This window comes from Hyaena hyaena, unplaced genomic scaffold, assembly GCF_003009895.1.
Source record: "Hyaena hyaena isolate Hyena2069 unplaced genomic scaffold, ASM300989v1 scaffold_1214, whole genome shotgun sequence".
In the NCBI taxonomy this organism is placed as follows: Eukaryota; Metazoa; Chordata; class Mammalia; order Carnivora; family Hyaenidae; genus Hyaena; species Hyaena hyaena.
In genome coordinates this window covers 357937-379977 of record NW_024081851.1, presented here as the reverse complement: position 1 = coordinate 379977, position 22041 = coordinate 357937, and the positions used below count along the sequence as shown (strand labels likewise).

The following is a 22041-nucleotide window of genomic DNA, read 5'->3' as shown; positions in this document are numbered from 1 at the left end:
AGGGGCGGGCGCGGGGTTGGGGGGCCCGCCGCTCGGGCGGGCGGCTGTTACCCGGCGGCTGTTACCCGAGCGGCGCCAGGGGACCCTCCCGTGATGAGAGTCCAGCGGCGCCCGCGGCCTCGGGGGGCCGGAGCCCTGGCGGCCCCAGCGCCCTCCTCTGCGGGCGTGCGGCCCCCGGGCTGCGCACAGAGGGGCTTCTCGCTGACCCCGGGCTCGCGGCCCCGCGCCCAGGACGGCCGCCCACGCGCTGTGCACCCTGCGCCCGGGCCCCCCACCCGCAGGGCAGCGCAGGCAGCGCGTCGTCCCCGACGATTTCTGCGGAGCCAGGAGGCGTCGGCCACCCCGCCGGGCTTGGGGTTGGCATCTCTGAACGCCCTCTACTTTTCCGTTATTTTATTAAAACTGTGACGTCGCCGCCTGCGGCCTGCGACCCCTCCGCGGTCAGCGGCCTCTCCTCTCCGCCTGCTCCTCCGGTGGGCGCTGGGAACGCGCTCATCAGCGCCCCCGCGCGGCCGGGCTGGGGGTGCCGGGAGCTCCCCCCGCCCGCACCCTCCGGGCCTCGGGTTCTCTCGCCAGCTGGCTGGCGCTGCACGTCCACACCAGCCTTCCCGTCTCTGAAGCAGGGCGGTGGGAGCAGAGGAACCCTAAATCCTTTCTATTCAACCATTTTCCTGATGGTGAGAGTGTGCTCCCAACAAGCTTGATTCACACGCGGACTGTAAAGATTCAGGCTCGGAGCTCCCTCGCCCTGTTTCCTTTTGCTTTTGGGGGCATCGCTTTTGGGAAGCCAGAGGCCAGAGTCATTTCGTGTAGCTTCTCCAGGAGGCTTTGTGAACCCGCAGGAAGCGTCCAGTCCTGGAGTATGTGGTTCAGCTGCTATAAAGCAGGTCTTAGCCCATTGTTTTCTTCAACAAAACAGAGATTTCCATAAAAGAAATCTATGCAGGATGTGTGTGTGCACGACTATTTCTGTGTGCTTATATGTGTGTGCATGTGTATATACATGTGTGCATGTGGGTATATGTGTGCGTATGTGTGTATTTTTGTGTGCATGTGTATATACATGTGTATCTGTGCATATGTGCGTATCTGTGTGTGCATGTGAACACGTGTATCTGTTCATGTGCATGTGTGCATAGGTATGTGTATCTGTACATATATTTGTGTGCATGTATATGTATATATAGCTCTGTTTATTGTGTGTGCACAGGGTATGTATCATTTGTGTGTGTGTGCATATCTCTGTGCGTGTGTGTGCATGTGCATATGGGTGTTTATCTGTGTGCATGTGCATGTGCATGCATACCTATGTATCTGTGCATATATGTATCCGTGTACCTGTGTTTGCATGTGCATGTGTATATACATATGTGTCTATGTATGCATCTGTGCATATATGTGTGCCGTATGTATGCATATGTGTATCATGTGCATCTGTGTCTGCATATATGTGCATGTATGTGCACACATGCATATATACATGTGTGTATCTGTGTGTGCATGTGCAGGTGTTTCTGTGCATGCACATGTGTGTGTACATGTGGCTCCACCCAGTCTTCAGGCGGGTCCTGGTTCCTGCTCCGCACCGTGTCTGAGCTGAGCTGCACTTCCTCCTTCCCACAGGCGGGCTATCCGAAATAGCCGTTGCATAAAGCTGTGTTCTAGGACTTTCTCATCATATCTGCGAGTCTCTCTTGCGGAAGCCCCATGCCAGTCATGTTCACCTTAACTCCTTAATGGAGTTCTAATAGGTCCGAGGTTAGAAATGTCCTTCCCTTGGACTGAAGTAGACACGGCAGGAGCAGCGCCATTGTTCACACGTCCCAGCCTCCGTCAGAGGCACAGCAGGGCTCTGGAATGTTGTGTGAAGAAACCTCCTCCGTGCGCTTCAGCGGCCCCTACGTTCACAAAGTGCGAGTTCAGCAGCAGAGCGGGGAGAGTGTCAGTGCAGCACGGGGCCGCCTGCCCCAGAGGAGTCGCACTCAGACTCCGTAAAGGGGACGTGGTGACACTGGTGGGTGGTCTGCTTTGACGCCTTGACGCTCATGGTCACCAGTCACCCCACAGATGTCAGTGAGCCGTTATTTCCTGTAGAAACGTTGTACACACTCTGAATACTTTAATATATTCTTCCAACGGCTTGCGGTGCATCTGGGTTTGTTCCTGTACAACTTGGCAACCCCCCTTGTGGACTCAGGTTCTTCTATTATAATTTGCTTCCGTCTTTCTGCATTCAAAATGATAATACTTATTTAAAAGGGGAACTGTTCCCTCCACCTCCCGCTCAGGATTGCTGAGGCCACAGGAGGTGCCGGTGGACTCTGGTGCCGCTGCCCTTGCTGACCGGTGGTGGCTCGGCAGACGGGGTAGCTTGCTCGCACTGCTGGCCCTTTATCGCCGCACACCCACTATGTTAAGGAGGCCACGAATGTTCTATTTGTGCAAAGAGCATAGCGGTGCAGAATCCTCAGTTTTTCTCAGAGTCTGGCCTTCAAAATTATGGGTGGATAAAATATTACAACCTTTGAAATACAGTGTCTGCTTTCATTGGACGCCAGCAAAAATAAAAAGCATGTTTCTCATAGGGCCATCATTTCTGTGGCCACCGCCCAAGGAGAGTGTGCCTCCTTTGTCTGGTGGCCTTTGCTCGTCCAGCCCCCCTGCCCCGAGGCCGGCCCCACCCGGGCCTAGCCTGTGCTGGGCATGAGCATGCAGCAGTGAGGGTGTCTGGACCTCAGAGGGTGCACGGCACCGGGCACCAAGTCCTAACCACACAGGAGGCATTCCAGACCGGGTCACTGACCAGAAAAACATCCAGCCCCGGCCTTCATCTTGCTGTGCTTACAACTCGGGTTTCTGCAAAGAGGGGAGTTTGATTCATCCTGAGTGTGTATATGTTAGCCGTGTAAGGGTTTAAAGTGACCTTAAGGGCATGAGGGAGAGTGACAGTGACACAGGCTCACCTGTAGCACGCTGTGGTGCACGGAACACAGAAGCTAAAAATCGGTGGATCTCGTATCAATGTTCTGACCACGGTAAGATAAGTAACACGCTAAGGAGGACACAAGGGAGACACCACTAATTTTGAGTGAAATTCCAGGCATTTTGCATATTTCAGTAGCCTTGAGCTGGTGGGTGCTGTTCATACTCTGCTTAGTAGCAAAGACCCTGATTTAGAAGATCTAGAAAAAGGATAACGAGAAGGTGGTGTGAGATTGATGGCACGTTCATTTAGGAGGTGATAACAGACTTAATTTCGAGGGACGGCTCAGGCCGCCCCTGCAGTTCCAGGCCACGGAGTCCTGTTTCCTGCAACTCCATAGCCCGCCATGTGCCAGACGAAAACTTGGACTTTAATCTTCCGTCAGATATGAGGGCTGCGTGCCTGAGGACGTCCCACCAGCCGTAAGCGCAGTCTCCTAAGGAAGGCATCCAAGCCAGGAACGAGGCCCACATTGCTTGGAAAATTTATGCTTTTTGGGCACGTTTTGTGATAGTTCAAGTATTAGAAATGATTTGTGATTTCATCTGTGCCCTGGTGGGGACCTTGCGAGGGCTGGAATCATATCACTTTTCCTTGTAGACAGTCAAACCACAGGTTATACCAAAAAAATGAGGACAGAAGTCCAGCAAGGCAGTGATTTGTCCTCAGCGAAAACACAGGCTGCATTAAAACCACATGTCGCTGAGTGCGGGCTGGCCAGGCCGGAGTGCGGATCAACACATGAGCCCCGGGCCCGGGCGGAAGAGTGCTCTCTGCAGCATGCATGCCCTGGCACACGGTGCGGCCGGCAGCCCGCAGTCCGCACAAGCCGGGGACGGGGACGCTGGGCAGCAGAGTCTATATTCAGCACGCTGACACCGCCGGGGCTGTGGCCGCGGCCTCCATTCTGTCATAGCCAGCAGTTCTTACTACCAGGCAATCAAAAGTCACCATCTAAAATGCTGGCCAGTGGACACGTTTGAAGAGGCGACTCTCGGAGTCCAGAGGGCCTTTAAGATCTAGACAACTTATTATTTAAATCTGGAAGCACTTTAGGAAAATTGGGAAAGCCATTCATTTCAAGTTTTAAAACTCAGATGAGCTACATCGTCGGATGGCCCGAAGAAAATGCGAACTTGTGGTGGCGTGTCCCGGGGCGAGAGGCCCGTGGACGGCACACGTGGGGGCCCGGCCATGCATGCTGTGCCGCCGTGTCCAAGGGGCCCTCCCTGGAGCCCGTGGCAGGAGGCCCGGGCCCACACAGGGGTTCCTGCCTGCCGGGCCCAGACGCCCCACGCGGGCTGGTGTGGGCAGTGGGGGTGATGGGTGACAGGCGGCCTCGCCCACGAGCCACTACGGCCCTCGTGCACGTGCGTGTGTCCGTGATTGGGTGGAGGGTCTCGTCTTGTCTCCCGACTTGTGTCCAGAGAGGAGACACACTTAGCTGCTTCCATTTTCACCAACTTACGGGGTCGTAGGGGGCAGTTTCCCAAGGGGCAGGAGGAACGAAGCGCTTTTTATCAAATCATGTTACAGCACTGTTAACGTGAACACCCGAAAATCTGGGACAGAGCCGAGGGAGGGCGAAGGGTATTTGACTTTTTATCTGACTTCCTGTCAGATTTTCCTCTTGGAGATGGAGGGGGGGACCTTAGTATCACTTTGAGACCCTGGGACGCTGTGACACACACGAGGGCCACCGTGGATTTCCTGCCAAGGCCGTCCTCCGATGGGGCAGGTGCCCCGGGCCCGCAGCGCAGGCCGGGCGTTGGGTCTGAGCTGGACGTGGGCCCTAGAGGCGGCCCCCAGAGTGGCTTCGACCCACAGGGGCCCGCCTGCAGCTGAACTGCAGCTGGACCGTCTTCATTTTCCAGGAAGCAACGTCTGCCGCTTAGCAGGACACGCAGGGTGGCTTCCCGCTCGTTAAGTGCAGCGAAAGCCCTGCTCCCTCCCCCTCCCCCCGCGACCTGCGGCCCCGCCCCCACGCGGCCCCGCCCCCACGTGGCCCCACGCGGCCCCGCCCCCCTCCGCGCGGCCCCACGCAGCCCCACGTGGCCCCCGCTCCCCCACGCGGCCCCCGCCCCCACGCGGCCCCGCCCCCCTCCGCGCGGCCCCACGCAGCCCCACGTGGCCCCCGCTCCCCCACGCGGCCCCCGCCCCCACGCGGCCCCGCCCCCCTCCGCGCGGCCCCACGAGCCCCCGCGCCCCCCCGCGGCCCCGCCCCCCTCCGCGCGGCCCCACGAGCCCCCGCGCCCCCCCGCGGCCCCGCCCCCGCGTGGCCCCCGCCGCGGGGCCAGCACCTGGGCGCCCGCAGGTCCCGGTTGTGTAACTGCCCGGCGCCGTGCTCTCCCCGCAGACGTGTCCCGGTGCGTGGCCGAGAGGAAGTACACCCAGGAGCAGGCCCGGAAGGAGCTGCAGCAGGTGTTCATTCCGGAATGCAACGACGACGGGACCTACAGCCAGGTGAGCCCTTGTCCCCGTCCAGCTCCCGCAGGGTCCGCTACGGGCTGGGGGGGCCCGGGCGTCCGGGGGGGCACGGGGGGAGGGGCTATGGGGGAGGGACCCGGACGTCCCTAGGAGGGGGGGTGCGGCAGGGAGGGGCCCGGGCGTCCCTCGGGGGGACACTGGTCGGGAGAGGCCTGGGCTTCCCTGGGGGCGTCCACGGCGGCGAGGGGCAAGGGCGTCCCTGGGAGTGGGGCTGACTACGGGAATGGGGGCCCGGAAGTCCTTGTGAGTGGGGGACTCCGGGGAGGGCCGGGCGTCCCTGGGGCGGGGCCACGGGGGGCGCAGCGTCCCCGAGAAGGAGCAGGCGTCCCTGGGGGACTTCCTGGCGGGGCTGACTTTCAGAGCTACTGGGAACAGGGGCGAGTCGCCCCCGCCTGCCCCCCGCCTGCCCCTCTCCTGCCCCCGCCTGCCCCCCGCCTGCCCCTCTCCTGCCCCCGCCTGCCCCCCTCCTGCCCCCGCCTGCCCCCCGCCTGCCCTCGCGCACGTGTCCGTGTCCCCGCCTGGCGCCCGCAGCCGCCCCGCCGGGGTGCGGCCCTGGTCCCTCTCCCCGCCCGGAGCCGGCCCGGAAGGCCAGGCTGCTGGTGCCCGGCTCAGGGCGGCTTGTGACTCTCCTCCCACCTCCTGGGTCCGAGTCAGGAAAGTAACCCAGCTCTGTCTTAAGTGTGGCCGTGTCGTTAGTGTCAGGAGACCCGGGGGCGGGAGGGACCCTGTGGAGGCTGGGGGGCAGAATGGATGCTGGGGAGACCCCGGGGGGGGGGGATGCCGTCCCCTCCCCATCGCAGCCCCTGCCCACTGGGGAGAGCCTGAGCGTGCCTCAGCCTGCCGGGGCTCCTGGGGGCGGGGGGTGAACGCAGCACAAGCGCCTGGGCCGCCTGTCACTGTGTCCCGGTGCTGCCACGAAGCGGGTGTGGCCTCCTCGGGGGCCGCGGCGAGCTGACCCTGTCCTGCCACCCGCAGGTGCAGTGTCACAGCTACACGGGATACTGCTGGTGCGTCACGCCCAACGGGAGGCCCGTCAGCGGCACGGCCGTGGCCCACAAGACGCCCCGGTGCCCCGGTAGGTGCCCCCGCGCCGCCGTCCTGACCCTCACCCTGTGTGCTGGCGTCGCAGAGGAAATGCGGAGTAGGTGGCGGCGGGGATTGACAGCCGGGCTTGTGTCCCGCACAGAACCTCAAATGGCACGAAAAGCCAGGTCTGAACATGGAAGGTTCTTTGACTCAGGATTCTTAGTCTTTTAGGAATGACCACAAGGGCTGTAGTCAGCAGTGCAGATCGCCACGTGTTTTCTTTGGCGAAAAAAAAAAAGAAAAAGGAAAGTTCTGGTTTTGTGTGTATATGTTTGCAAAGAAAAAGAGGCCCATTCTTCACAGTTCCAGCCACAGATGGTTTATTTGTGTTATTTTATCCCTCATAGGAGGACTTGGTGCACGAAGGTAATCTTCCTGGCAGGAGAGACTATGAAATCGTCCATTTTCCATAAATATTTTACCAAAAATGATATAAATGATTCACATCATTTTTGAGAATGTTTTGCAGCTTGAGTTGTGATTTTTTAAAAAAATTATAAGTGTTTCTTTTTGAGAAAGAGAGAGACAGAGCTCGAGAAGAGCAGGGGCAGAGAGAGAGAGAGAGGAGACACAGAATCTGAAGCAGCTCCGACTCTGAGCTGTCAGCACAGAGCCCGACACGGGTCTCAAACTCACGAACCATGAGATTGTGACCTGAACTGAAGTTGGACGCTTAACTGACTGAGCCTCACAGGCGCCCTTTGAATTGTGATTAATTGGCTGTGGGGACCTATCAGAGCATCTGTGAAGGGGCTTCATGACCTTTGCACTGAGGTCCCTAGATTAGACTGTGGTACAACATAGCCACAGTGATAATGAAGTTCAGGGCATAGTCCTGATACTTCATGTAAAATATTGAAACATTTAAATTGAGGACTTACTTTTAGACTTATTTTTTTATTTAAAGGTCAGGCACCTTCTAATTAGGGATTCTGCTCATGATTCAGACGCTTCTACCAGCAGCCAAGACACAGGCCAGAACTCATAACTGCCCAGCCCGATGACATCTGTAATTAACAGCAACACGAAACCTAATATTTCCAGTGACTGGTCATCACTTAAAAGCCACGGGGTGTGCATGATGTGGAATTAAAATATATTTATTTCAAATAACTATTTTGTTATCCAAGAGCTAAAAATTGCTGACAAATATTTTTAGTGAGCTAACGTTTGCACCTAATAATTCTTGTGCAGACTCACGGAGTAACTGAAGGAAAGGAGAGAATGGTACCCGCCGTGGCCTCCGCGTGGGTCCCTCGCTCTGGGACGTACTTTCACAGACTTACTTCATCTCAGGCGTGTGGCAGCAGTTTGCATGGAGCCTTATTGTTCACAGGAGAGGGCCGGGGGGATTCCTATTTTTTGTGATTTTAGTGATACCGTTTGAAAAATTAAGCTGTGTCTAAAAGATCTTTATTGGAAAACCATGTACAAAATTGGCTGAATTTCTTACATTCTCCAAACAGTCCTTTGTTTTTGGAATCAAACCACTGTACTGTGACTCACGTGTTTTTCCAAGCAGGTACTAGTGATTATAATTTAACTGTATAGACAGGCTCCATTTCCTCACTGTCCGTGTGGATTCTGGGGTCCACATGATGGATTATGAAAAACAGCGTGCTCAGAAGTCCGGGGTCTCTTGTGTGGGAAGCAAGGGAGAAGCTCAGTGTTCCAGGGCAGGGTTGGGGTGTCGACGGGGCTGGCTCTCCTCTCAGACCCTCTCTCCACTTCCACGGTTTGGGGGCTGTGACCTCGGGGTGCCTGGCCGGTGCCCCCTCACGCCTGCTGGTGCTGCTGGTGCGTTGAAGAACTTCCAGGGAGCTGTAGGAAAGCCTCTCAGCCCCCGCTTCAGCCGTGCTCTTACTCTGTGCAAACGCGGGAGTGGAGAGCAGGGGCTATGCTCAGAAGCTCTGCAGGGCTGTGGGGGGTTGTCAAGAGGGTCAGACCAGGGGGTTTCGGGACGCTGGAGCTCCCGCATGCATGCGCGCTGCCCAGGCCCGTTCAGGCACACACGCACGTGAACAGTGTATGATGGACTCTTGCATAACGAGGGTGGACTTCTCCCCAGAGGCTGACAGCCTCGCAGGCCCTGCAGCGCGGCGGGGCGATGGGACCGCACTGTGCATGGGCCGGGACGCTAATGCGCCGCAGGGGCTTGGGATTTGGTCCGCAGACAGCCAGGGACTCTGTGTGCACCCCCCCCTCACTGGTCCCCCGGCTGGTCCGTCGTGGCTAGTGTCCATTAGCCACGGCTGTAAACGACGGCCCTGGTTTGCACCTGGTTTATTGGAATTGGGTGAGCCTCAGTGTTCAGCAGCTGCCTGCGCCCTGGAGTTCACACCAAGCTTACCCTGTAAATACATGCTATAAACATGTAAAACCTGGAAAAGAGGTTTAAAATGTGGCCATAAAGAGTAACTGTCACTTCGAACGTGCACGTGCGTGTATTATGAACACGCGCTGACACAGGAATGGACCACAGCACAGGGAGGCAGATGCCACATGTTGGCGAGATTTCAGCGGGACGAGAGCCCCAAGTCTTCCACCTTCTCCCTTCTCCCAGAAGGACTCTCGGAAGAAGGGTTCCTTTATTCTATCAATATGTATTTTTAAGCCATTACTACAAAATAGCCAAACTCCCATTAATAAGAAAAATGAGATGACACTAGCAAAAAATGGTCCAAAGTTTTAAATGGGGAGCATTTCAATTTTTTTTAACATTCATTTTTTTTAAAATATTTTTATTTATTTCTAGCAGAGAGAGAGAGAGAGATAGCGTGAGCAGGGGAGGGTCAGAGAGAGGGAGATACAGACTCCGAAATAGGCTCCAGGCTCTGAGCTGGCAGTCAGCACAGAGCCCGACGCGGGGCTCGAACCCACAAACTGCGAGATCACGACCGAAGCGAAAGTTGGACGCTTAACCGACTAAGCCACCAAGGCGCCTCTAACATTTATTCATTTTTGAGAGACAGAGACAGAGTGTGAGCAGGGGAGGGGCAGAGAGAGAGGGAGACACAGAATCGGAAGCAGCTCCAGGCTCTGAGCTGTCAGCACAGAGTCTGATGTGGGGCTTGAACTCACAAACTGTGAGATCGTGACCTGAGCTGAAGTCATACGCTTAACCCACTGAGCCCCCAGGCGCCCCTTAAACAGGCAGCATTTTATAAAGGAAGGAAGCCTGATGGCCAGCGATCAGAAGTGTTGAGGCTCGTGTACCAGGGAAATGCACATGAACTTACAGCGAGAGTCCCCTACACGCCACCCAGTTAGCAGCAAAGAAAAAGCTCTCTGTGACGTGCCCTTGAGCGCCGAAGTGCAGAGCCTCCCGTGGGAGGCTGCAGCCACTGGGGCGGAGCCCGCGTGCCCTTCCCGTGCGGTGACGCAGCGCCGCAGGCTCCCCGAGACCCGCACTCACGGCTGCAGCAGGGGAGACCCAGGCCCCCGGGCGTCCACGGCAGCGTTTGCTCTAACAGCCAGATCCGGGAGGTGGCTGGATGTCCGTGGGGCCCGTCGTGGTTCGCTCCGTTCATGCCGGCGCGTGGCTCCAGCGCGGTCCCCAGGGGAAGCCTGGAAACACACAACACAGGGGTCCGTTTAAAACCTGAACCCAGACAAGAGTCCCCTCCGGCACTCGGAGAAGCCTCGTCGGGTGGGACGCCACAGAGACAGGTGCCGAAGGGCCGTCGCACGGATCACAGCACCAGGGCGGGGCTAGAGCGTGCAGGGCGTGTTGGCGGAGCGGGGTTGGACCGGGGCCCCCTCTCCAGAAGGAGAAGCTATTTCTCTGCATCTTCAACAATAGTCTGTCTTGCTCGGCCTGTTTGTTCGTGTGATTCTAGGCAGGAGGGCAGCATTTCACAGGTTTAGGAAGACTTAGAAGGTTAAAGAGCTCATAGCACTGGCAGAGGTAACACACTAGGCTAAATTCCTCCTGAGGCCTCACGGCTCCCTGACCTCCTTCCCTGAGGGTCTCCTCGGAGGGAAGGGGCGCCCGGGCTCGAGATGCTGCAGGAGCCTTAAGGAAGGACGCACCGGAGGCGGGAAGGGAGGGACGGGATGGAAGAGGCGGAGATGACGATTTGAGGATGAGCGGCTGTGCTTGGCCTCCGAGCCGGTGTGCAGGGGCGGGGGCGGCAGGCCTGGTGCCCGCCTGTGGCCCCTGGGCGCTGGCCGGCACAGCAGCCTAGGTGGGAGTATTTGCCAGGCGAGGACTCTGCCCAAGGCCTCCGTGCTTCAAGGGACAGAGCTAGGATTTAAATCTGTGTCTTTCTGCCTCTATAGCCCACGTTTTCAGTCAAGAGCAATAATGCAAGACATGGGCCTTGAATGCCTTATTGAGAAAGTGTGTAAGTCCACGGCCACGTGGAGGTTTTGTGGAAGGTACTCGGAGCTGCCTGCGGCCCCTCCACCCCCCACGTTAGTGCCTCGGTGCTTCTGACAACCTGCCATCTACTTTAATCAGCTCTAATCAAGGATGGTCCCTTGGGGTGAGGACTCTGCTTGGATTGATGCCAGTGAGTGATCTGCTGGGTCTTTCCAGCCACGGCCTACAAGAGGCTGTAAGAGGCAGGGGCTCAGTGGAGGGGAAGGTTGGGGGGGGCCCAGCCCTTCTGCCTTGGTGACCCCCTTTCCTGGTAACCGGGTTATTAAACGTGGCAAACTCCTAACCCAGTAATAAGCTCCTGCTCCAGTAAGTCGTAGTGAGTGAGACCCGCTGACCTGGGGCTCACGCCGAACGTCCAGCTGCTCCTTTCTCCCGAGGAGTCCGTTCCCTGTCATCGCTGATTCATTTATTTGCTGTTGAGGATTTGCCAGGCAGGGCGCATGTGGCGCTGGGGCCTCTGCAGACACGCGGTCACCGCTGGGAGCGTTAGCTGAGGGCTGCAGGCCCGCGAGAGGGTGGCTTGCTGCCGGGCGGACGTGGACTGGTGAGGGACAGATGGTTCTGGGAAGGTGGTTCAAGGTTCTGGAGAGTTCCGGCTCCTTGCTTTCCTCCTGGCCGAGCGTGCTTCTGAGGCGGGCGTGGAAGGTGAGCCTGGGGAACGGCGGGAGCCTTCTCCCTGCGTGCAGCGAGTGCGAATGCCTGTCGCAAACAGCGTGTGGCCTTGAGAGTATGTAGGACCAGAGAGCTGCTCTCTGAACTGCACCCAGAGGCACTCCAGGCCTCGCCTGCTGGAAAGCGGGTGCTCCTGGCTGGTGGCTGGGGATTTATACGCTCGCCTTGCCCTGTGGCTCGAGGCCCCCGGGTCTGCAGACGGCCCTCTGCTCAGGGTCTTTTCCTACACAGGGGATGCTCGGGACATGAAGGGAATGACAGGGAGCTTGCCCGTCCTCTGTGCTGGTGAGGGGCCGAGGTAACACGTCTCCATCTGTGCACCGCTGATTAGGGTTTCTTCTGTAAGGATTTGTCCCTTTCTTCTTCCTTCTAAAGATCTGAAGACTAATGCTGCTGGGGGCAGGGTGGAGGTCAGAGACAAAGGACTTTTCTACGAGGGAGGATTGTGCAGCTCGCCTATTCGCTATTATTTGGAAATAGCTTCAGGGTTTTAATCTCATCTCTCTTCTGTGACTGTGCACCGTGGCCATGAGCTTATTCCTGGCAAGAGTCCAAAGTGGTTTGAGACAGTGTACAGTGAACCCACATGTGCGCATCTTCATGTTACGGTGCCCCCAGATTCTTCCTATGCAGCTCTGCTTGGGGTATGTGCTTGAGTCAGCTACAGACTTGGGGATACAGGGGAGCAGAGGGGGGTCGTCCTGTGATCCGCCTCCCCCTTCTTAAACCAGGGTGGGCTATGGGGAGAGTTCTCGGGTGCAGGATGGAGATCCTGTTCACCTGACATTGCCACGCCCGGTGTTCCCGTGCCTTCTCGTGGCGCGGGACAGAAAGTCACCTCTCGGGCCTTACTTGTTCCCTGGCGGGTTTTGTGACATCAAATATGGCTCCCTCCATGTCCGTTATCAGAGGGTTTGCATTACCTCGGACGGGAAGGAGTGAGTTCCTGGGCCTTTCCTGGGGCCGATCGCACTCACACAGTCCAACTGCTTATCTGGGCAACTTGTACGTCTGGGTCGGAGAAGGCCCAGGCGTGAATGCAGAGTGTCTGCGTGAGGTGTGGTTCGCAGAGAGTGGTCCTCCCTCTTGTCCACACTGCCTGCTGCTCTGGCCTCTACCTGGAGTGCAGCAAGGTCACATTTCTGTGGACATCCTCGTCATTTCCTTCTTATTTTAATGTTTTATTTATTTCTGAGAGAGAGAGAGAGAGAGAGAGAGACAGCGTGAGCAGGGGAGGGGCAGAGAGATGGAGTCCCAGGATCTGAAGCAGCTCTAGGCTCCGAGCTGCCAGCACAGAGCCCGACGCGGGGCTCGAACCCACGAACCGTGAGATCATAACCTGAGCCAAGGTCGGACGCTTAACCGACTGAGCCACCCAGGTGCCCCTCTCCTCAACATTTCTGAAAATTTTCACTTCATAGAGAGAAGCTAACTGTTTTTTTCATTTTTCATGAATGAATTTCCCTGACACTAAGTTAAGGACCCTGCACACCTGAGGAATTTGAAGGAAATACATCCAGCACAACCGAATTTCCAAGCATCAAAATCAACAGCTGCAGCTGGCTTCTAACATCTCCCATGTGTTTCTTTATGAAGATTATGGAAATGCAAATTCACAGCTGCGTAGTGTGAATTGGGAAGGGTACCAATCAGAAGGAGGCCCTTTTCCCTCTCAAAATGGCTTTTTCTTTTTTTTTAATTTTTTTTTTTTTTAATTTCTAGGAGAGAGAGAGAGACAGCGTGAGCAGGGGAGGGTCAGAGAGAGAGGGAGTGACAGACTCCAAAACAGGCTCCAGGCTCTGAGCTGGCAGTCAGCACAGAGCCCGACGCAGGGCTTGAACCCACGAACCGCGAGATCACGACCTAAGCGAAAGTCGGATGCTTAACCAACTAAGCTACCCAGGCGCCCCAAAATGGCTTTTTCTTTAGGCTTAACAGTTCTCTTCCCGAAAAGTGATAGTAAAACAATATTTCGGTGCATACTGGCAAGGGACCCCAGGCAAAGACAGCTCTAACGGAGTGGAAGGTGCACCCGAGGGAGTGTGCCCTGCCGCAGCGTGACCACCAGCTGCCCACCTGGGCTGCTGGGCTGCGGTGTAGACGCCACGCACCGAGATTTGTTTTAAGGAAAAACATAAATCCTCAGGGACTGCTGCGACCAGTTTTGAGGCATTGAGTAAATTCGTTTTGCATCCCTGATGAGATAAAAATAGCAGTTTGATACAGCCAGCGCCAGGTATGTACAATTTCCGATAAAATTTACAGATAGTGGAAATTTTTTTTTTATTTTTTTTTATTTTTATTTATTTCTAGGAGAGAGAGAGAGAGAGAGAGACAGCGTGAGCAGGGGAGGGTCAGAGAGAGAGGGAGTCACAGACTGAAACAGGCCCCAGGCTCTGAGCTCGCAGTCAGCACAGAGCCCGACGCGGGGCTCGAACCCATGAACTGCGAGATCATGACCTAAGCGAAACTCGGATGCTTAACCGGACTAAGCCACCCAGGCGCCCCAGATAGTGGAAATTTCTGAAGGCATCGAATCGACGCACGAAGTGTAAGATCAGGGTGTGAGCCAAAATCAAGAGTCGGACGCTCAACCGACTGAGCCCCCAGGTGCCCCACTGCATTTTTATTTTTATGTTTCAATCTACTAGGTTACTGTACTGTACATTTAATTGGTGGCTATAGTTGGTAATTGAGGCTCTCACAGCTTCCACACTCCAGGGTGTCTTTTCCACACCTGTGCCTCAGTGTCTGTTCTGTCACATTAGTTACTGAATACATAGTCACTAAAGCTGTGAAAGGAGTTGGGAGATGCTGTGGGGTGACTGGTCCTCATGTCTGTATCCCAGCCCCAGTGGCTGTGTCCTTCCGGAGACATTCTGTGCAAAGACAGACAAGGATGTGTGTTTTCTTTTAAGCGTGTTTAAGCGAGTAGAACTTATTTTCATAGCACCGTGTGTGGCAGCCGAGCTCCCGTGTGCCCGGCAGCGGCACGTCCAGAGCGTTCCTCGCCTCTGACGCTCCTGCAAGCAGGGGTCAAGGCTGGCCTCACCGCACACAGGATGAGGCCCGGGAAGGGAACCCCAGAGCCACTGCCCTCTGTCGCGCGGGGCGAGCCTGGGCCTGGCCGCAGGCTCACCGACAGGAAACGGGTCGGTGTGGTTTGGTTTCTTGGCCATGGAAACAAAGAGCAATGGGAGGCACAGTGGCGGCAGTGGCCTGGCCGAGAGGGGACGCAGATGCGCGGACGTGACGAGGACGGTGACACGTAATAACTGTGCCCGCAGGAAGCATGGGCCAGGCCTCTCAGTGCGGAGTGCGGTCCTCAAGTTTCTGTCCCAGGAGCGGCCCCGGAGGAAGGAGGCTGGGGTGTCTGTTTCTGATGAGTCTCAGGAGACACGGATGCTCCTGGCGGGGACACTGGCCCTGGCTAGCCCCCTCCCGCCGTCTCCAGGTGAGGGGCACAGTACCCACCTCGGTGTCTCTCCAGGTGGACTGAACATCCTGCTGGGGGCCCCTCTCTCTCCCCTGCTCTGTGACGGAAGGAGCGTGTGGCCACACCCCACGGCTGTCTGATGGCGGGAACGGTAGCATCGGGTGGCGAGCAGTCACCTGCAGCTGCTGGGATCCACCCGGGCCTCGGGCGAAGCCTACCCTGGGGCCCAAGTCTGGGCAGGAGGTCCCAGCGCCTCCCTGGGACAGGGTCACGGATGGCCTGAAAAGGCTCGGAGGTGCCACCTGGCTCTCCAGCCACCAGTGACCCCGACGGGCAGGGCTGTGGCTCGGAGGGGTCCTCGTGGCCCAGGGTGACCTACGCTGCTCTCCTGGGCCGTCGAGTTTGCGTCACGCCAAGGGACAGGGCGCCACGCAGCGATTGCAGCTCCTTTCTGCTTTCCATCTGCCCAGCACTGTCCCCAAGGCCACCCTCACGTGCTGGGCATGGCCCGGCCTCATAGGATGGCTGTTGGGGGTGGGGGCAGGTCAGGGGCTGCTCGGCCTGGCCTTGCCCAAGGTTGCAGGGACTAGGAGTGTGGCAGACCAGCCCCTTTCTGTGTCTGAGGTGCTCAGCAATGAGACTCTGGCTCCATGGAGTTCTCTGCCACGTGAGGTGCTCACGGGAACAAGAGGTAAACGGAGGCCAAGGAGGGGCGAGGGGTGGCACCCAGGCTCACCTCAGCCAGCCCATCACGCCGAAGTTCTCCTTGAGCGGCATTCGATGCCTCTGCTGCAAAGGCCTGGCCCGTCTCTTCAATGGGAACATGGCGTATCTGGGGAACACAGTTCACATCTCAAGAAATCGTGCTGCCAGTCATGAAATTCTTTTCTGCCCTTTGCTACTGCTGGGCACAATAAGGCAAGTAGCTGGTGACGCCCTGCAGACATGGCGGTGGCTGGCGTGGCCAGCGTGGCCCTACGGATACAGCGAGGTGCTTGGGCCTCAGGGTAGGTCGCTGGGAGGCAGCTGGTGCAGTGGAACAAGACCAGACGATGCTGTGCTGTTTGAGCCCCTCAGAGGAAGACATGTGGCTCTGTCAGCCGGGAGGGGGCAGAGCTCGCCCTGGTCATGGCCCCCACCCGCTGTCCACGGGCACGGAGGTCTGCAGGCGTCTCTTCCTCCTGGGCCCGGGAACGGCTGCTGCAGAAGCAGGGGCTCCCTTGTGGCCTCTCTAGGGGCCCAGCCTCACCAGAACCTGCATTAGGTTAGCGCCTGCTGCCCTCTCCAGCCCGTAGGGTACCGAGCTGCATCATACCCTTGGTGGTAGTGTCACCTACAGGGAAACTCAGGAAAATCCAGGGGAGTGAGTCCCCTTCGTCCGTTGGAAGTGAGCCCTGACTGTGACCACTGCACTCCCATCACTCATGGGACCCAGAGGTCCATAGGTAGGGAAAACTGAGGTAGGAGCAAATAGCAGAAAGCTCCCCATTTCTCTCTGTGATTACTCTAAAGCCTGGATTCCTCAGGCGCTTAACTAAAATCTGGTTATTGAAGTCATGATGTATGGAAAACCATCACCATCTAGATCGGGAGATACTTCCCACTGTTACATTCTGTATACAGTAGGTACATAATATCTAGTACCGGGTGCTACTTCCTGCTGCTATGTTCTGTATACAGTAGTTATATAACATCTAGTCTTACATCCAGGAAGGACGAGGGATTCGCTAGGCACTCCTGCACTATCTGCTAACACCCAGTAAGCATCATAGTTGAGCTGGTTTTGAATCGGATCAGCCACTACCATGAGGATGAGCTGCCATGTTGCCCAGAGGAGGACCGTGGCCTGGGCAGCCCCGAAGCAGGTCCCGTGGCGCAGGAGTGAGGAGCAAGCTCGGCTGCAGGATGATGAGAGTCACGTTATTCCCTTTAAACCGTAGATACTGTTTTTCCCTCGTTTTTGTGGTTTCCTCCACCAGTAATGCATACTCTGATTGTGAAAAAAGCCACCTCTTTTAAAATATTATTTTAAGTTATTATCAGAGAGACAGAGAAGTAGAGAAAGAATGCCACCTCTTTTAAAATATCATTAAATGATCTGTATCTGTAAGAAATGACGTCGGTGAGACTTACCTTGGTAATCAATTCACAATGTATCTAAGCCAAATCATTGTGATGTGTGCCTTGAATTGATATGATGCTGTATGCCAATTATTTCTCAATAAAACTAGACAAAAGGTAAAACAGTGTTTAAAGGGGATGAGATCTCACAAATAGAGGGAATACAGCTGTGTCCTTTGAAATATGCACATGAATCTTTATGTCCCTGGGCAGCGATCAGGTCTTGCAGGCACAGCTGACCAGCCCGGGGTTTACAAAGCTGTTTGCTGTCTCCCAAGCCCCTGTTTCAATACCCCTTTCTGCAGCTACATCCTAAATTTTCGTCTGTCCCAAACTCTCGGGAATTCTCCAGCAAATCTTGTCTCCTGAGAGCTGTAATGAGAGTGTGAGAGCAGCTGTCTGGTTCTGGTTTCGTGGACTGTACGCGGCAAACGGTTTTGCTTCGTGGAGAGCGATATTCGGCCATTTTCCACATCCCTTGGGACAGGAAGTTGCAGGGAAGGAGGTGAGATTGGGGAGCTTTTTGTCCAGGGGCATTTGGATCCCTTTCAAATTCTGCCACAAAACACTTGAATTGTGGAGCAGGTTACCAGGGACACTGGACTCTGCTTTAAAATAATTTCTTCCACATTAAGAACAGGATGGAATTATTTTTGTATAGACTGGCTTGAGTAGACACCGAGTGGATTTAGGGGGTTAGTGAGCAAGGTCAACAGTGGTTGGTCTGGGAGACAGCAGGCCTGGGGGCGGAGGGAGACCCTTACCCCTTTCCTGAGGCCCCCAGGTCCTCTGCCTCTTAGCTGACTGAGAATCTGCAAGTTAAAGTCCTCGACCCTTAGATTACAAAATATTTTCTGTTGAGAAGTGCTGTTGTGCGGGGCATCGGATTATTATGTAGGATATTTACATTTAGCTAGAAATATTAAAGCCCGAATAGTTACATCAGAAACATTAGTGGAATATTATCATTTCTAGGCAAAAGTACAAAACATGTTTTGACTCCTTGCAGAAACACATGATAAGAGGAAGCTGAGGATGGAAGACCGTTCAGCCTTTTAAGAAATCTCAGAAAGGCAGGGCCCCAAGGCTTTAGGGGAAAACCACGCGTGGCCCCTTTTCACAGCCCGAGGCTTCTTGCAAAAGCAGAACCCTGTGTTCTTTTTTTTTTTTTTTAATTTTTTTTTTCAATGTTTTTTTTATTTATTAATAGAAGAGAGAGAGAGAGAGAGGCAGCGTGAGCATGGGAGGGTCAGAGAGAGAGGGAGTCACAGATTGAAACAGGCTCCAGGCTCTGAGCTGGCAGTCAGCACAGAGCCCGACGCGGGGCTCGAACCCACGAACCGCGAGATCATGACCTAAGTGAAAGTCGGACGCTTAACCGACTAAGCCACCCAGGCGCCCCTAGAACCCTGTGTTCTGAAGCCTGGAAGCCGTGCCGCGTCCGCCAGCGGCAGGAGGGGAGGAGCCGGCGCGGGCTGCCGCGGAGAACCAGGTCCTCTGCGAAACTTCCAAGTGCACGTGGCTCCGTTTCACCGAATCAGGGCTGCCGGGGCCGGCGCGTCGCTTCGGGGCCGGGCCCACGGGGCACGTGCCGCAGACCCCGCGTGGCCGCGGGCGGGCCGGGCGCCTCCCCGAGGTCGGTGCTGCCGCGGGCGCGCGGGGTTCCTCGCGGAGAAGGCGCCGCCTTCCGCCAGGTGTCGCGAGGGCCGGCGGCGTCTGCAAGCGTGTGTTGCCGTCCGTCCCGTGCGGTCCTTTCCGACGGTGCCGGCCGCGCGTCTCCCACGGTGGTAGTTACAGCCCAGAAACAGGAAGCTTGTCCTCAAGGTGTCGTACGGTTTACGTCTTTGGTGTAAGTGATGGTTTGCGTGTCAGCCTCACGTTCAAGACCGCGAGGCCGCAGCCGGCCCGGGACGCGGACGCGCCTCAGCGGGTCCCGCCGGGCGGCCGGGCTCCCTGTTGGCCTTCGGGAGGGGAGGGCGTGGTGGCGGCGCGGGAGGACGTCGCTGCGTCGCGCCGTTTCGCGCTGGCGGGCAGAGCGCGCAAGGCCTGCGGTGCGTCGCTCGAACGTCTGCGTGTAACGGACGTCGCAAGCGCTCGCGTTACTCGCCAGCCTCGCGGCTTCCCGCGCTCGTCTACACACGCGGCCCCTCACCCTTTCCTGTGGGACGACACCCAGCCCCACCGCGTTTCTGGCAGAACTCTGTGTTACTTTGAAGACATGCCCTCCTTAGTTCCAGTTCCTTCGCTGTCCCCACACAGTGATGCACGTGTCGCTGAAGAAGCTGACGTGTTGTTTATTACAGAGTGTCAGGTCTGGCCCACTGCCGAGCAACGGCGGTAGGAACACTCTGGCTTCCTAGCTTAGGGCTTGTGACTGCAGCTGACATTGTCACCCCTGGGTCCTAGGTGGCTTGTTTAACCAGAACGTGACAGGCTCTGCGACCCATTGGAGGTGGAAGGAAGCTTGTATGACGACTATGGATGGCCACTTGGCAGCCAGCGATAATTTATTCCTTCTTTCCCCCCTCAGGTTCCGTAAATGAAAAGCTGCCCCAACGGGAAGGCACGGGAAAAACAGGTAACTATCTTAAATTAAATTTTCATGATGATGATATATCACAGCTAATTCAGTCGATGCCTTAAGATAGCTTCTCAAGTTAAAATTTAAATGTGGACTAAATGATAGGAGAGCTGACGCAGTTTGTTATGTATTCGTTCAACACTGTTTTATTCCTCCCTTCGGACCGCCAGGGTCCTGTAGGTGTGAGGCGCGTAACCCACGCCCGCCCGTGGGAGGGCCCTTCTGACGTGGCCTGTGTCGGGGCCACCAGTATGTGTTGCCTGGTGCCACAGTGTTTGCCCGGGGAGGGGCTCCCGTGTAATTCAGGAGTGTAGCAATCCTGAGGGCTGCTGGGAAAGAGGTGTCAACTCTTCCTTGTGAGAAAGAGGGGTACTCTTTCCCATGTGTGACAGTCATGTCCCCTGGGACTGGTAGCAACAGGTGGAACAGCAAGCCGTTTCCGTAGCGGTGGCTTCATTCCACACAGGCTACGGTGCGCCCACCATGACCTTCCATGGGCCCCACCTTCGCCCTTCCCACAGCACATCCTTTAGACCCAGGGACACGTTTTTGCCTTTATGTCATGTCGACCTTTAATGTCAGAAGTCGTTTTCAAGACAGAATTAAAAAAATGTTTTAATACCAACATTTCAGGCAACTCTTTTTCTGATGTAGGTTATAGTATATGAACCAGTAATAAAGAAAAGTGACCTAAAGCGGAGTAGTGTGGAGTTTCACTCAAGCGCATTCCCTTTGGTGTGGCCTGAGACCAGGGTGGGCCCCGCCGCTGCCCTAGGAGGATGTCAGAGTCCCCAGGCGTGCCTCGGGTGGGCACTGGGCACAGGCACCGCATGGCACACGAGTGGTCTCATGAAAGGGGAGGTGGTGGTGGCCACGGAGGCTGTGGAGTAGGGGACACGCATAATGTACAACAGAAGAGCCTCATAATTGAGGAAAATGACAGGAAGTCATAGAACACTGGCTGGAGCGAGGGTGTATGTTTGGAAAAGGCGATAAAGTCGCGCAGAACAGCTTGGATTTGAGTCTAAGATCCTGGAGAGGGCATGTCAGTATTTTTTAGAGACGAGGAAGGGACAGTATTCGTGATTGCAAACGTCAATCCAGTGCTCAGGGGAGGAGGAAAGGGAAGGAAACGCCATTTCAGAGGGCGTTTCCTAAACCTGTTCCTGTGCGACACATGTCGAATCCTCTGTAAAAGTTAAACGAATATCCCTAGGGAATTGGCATGTGGGCACAGAAGTTAACGTAAGGCAGGAATACACTCCTTTTTACTGAAGCCTCTTGACCTATGGACGCGCACACAACAGAGAAAATCCCTGAGATTAGGCGGCAAAGCTGGCTTGTGGATCAAAACGAGACGTTACAGACTCTAGTGAGGAAAATAAAAGGCACACGGCCCTCCGTGGTTTTGTTTCATTGTCTCCAGGCCGAGTTCAGTAGGTGCCAGTGTGTCAGTTACATTGGGGCAAAAGTCAGCCAGGGACCAGAGCATGGCCGGTGGGGCGAGCAGGGTCACGGTGACAGAGAAGGGCTCCCCGTGCTGGCGCTGGGGGGTGAGGGAAGGCCTGTGGGCGGTCACTGGGGTGCCCCACGCCTTGCTCGCCGTGTGCAGGCCAGTCTGAGCTTTCAGGCTCCCAGGGATTTTGGGAACAGGCTGGCGGCCCCACAGCGGTGACCTGCCCGGGCCTCGGTGAAAATGTACAGCGCTCACTACGTGTGTGGCCCCTGTAGATGTGTTCCCGTGTCACCGTGGTGTGTGGAAGGGATTTTACATGAGCTTCAGCGGCTCAGAGTGACCATTAGTGTTACAACCTGAGTTTCTCAAACAGGTGACCTTACGTTCTGTCGGCGTCTTGACAGAGAGCCGGCCTTTTCTCAAATGATCGTTCAATGTTAAAGTTTTTTAAAAAAGCTTTCTGGTCTGCCTCCCAAAAGAACTTATGAGAAACTTCATTTTTATTCCTCAGACATCTGGGGGAGTCCTGAATCACAGATAAGCCCCGTGGCTGGCCCTCATCTACAGCACTGTTTATTGTATTTTAATCCTCAAATTATTATATAACAAGGTCACATGGGCAGGCTCCAGTGAGAAACAACTGGCTGGCTCCCAGGGCCCCGCAAACTGCCTTGTGGTTGTGTCCCTGGCAGGGGCCCCCGCTTATCGGGGGCCGACTTCCAGCAGCTCACTCTCCACACCATCCTGCCATGTCTTGGAACTCTCTAGAACCTGACCTTGTACCAGGGAACCATAGTCTCTCTACTAATTAAATAAAACGAATCCAGGGGAGCCT

The 22041-nt window shown here is 56.0% G+C and overlaps 1 protein-coding gene across 3 annotated transcripts in view; it reads left to right on the top strand.

Moving 5' to 3' along the window:
• Positions 1–22041, top strand: part of SMOC2 (SPARC related modular calcium binding 2) — a 150557-nt gene that overhangs the window by 51941 nt on the left and 76575 nt on the right. For all 3 annotated transcript variants that reach the window (XM_039222931.1, XM_039222930.1, XM_039222929.1), the window contains exons 3-5: positions 5340–5446; positions 6446–6545; positions 19700–19747. In XM_039222931.1, the coding sequence (XP_039078862.1) occupies positions 5340–5446; positions 6446–6545; positions 19700–19747 (255 nt within the window). The remainder of the gene's footprint in view (positions 1–5339; positions 5447–6445; positions 6546–19699; positions 19748–22041) is intronic.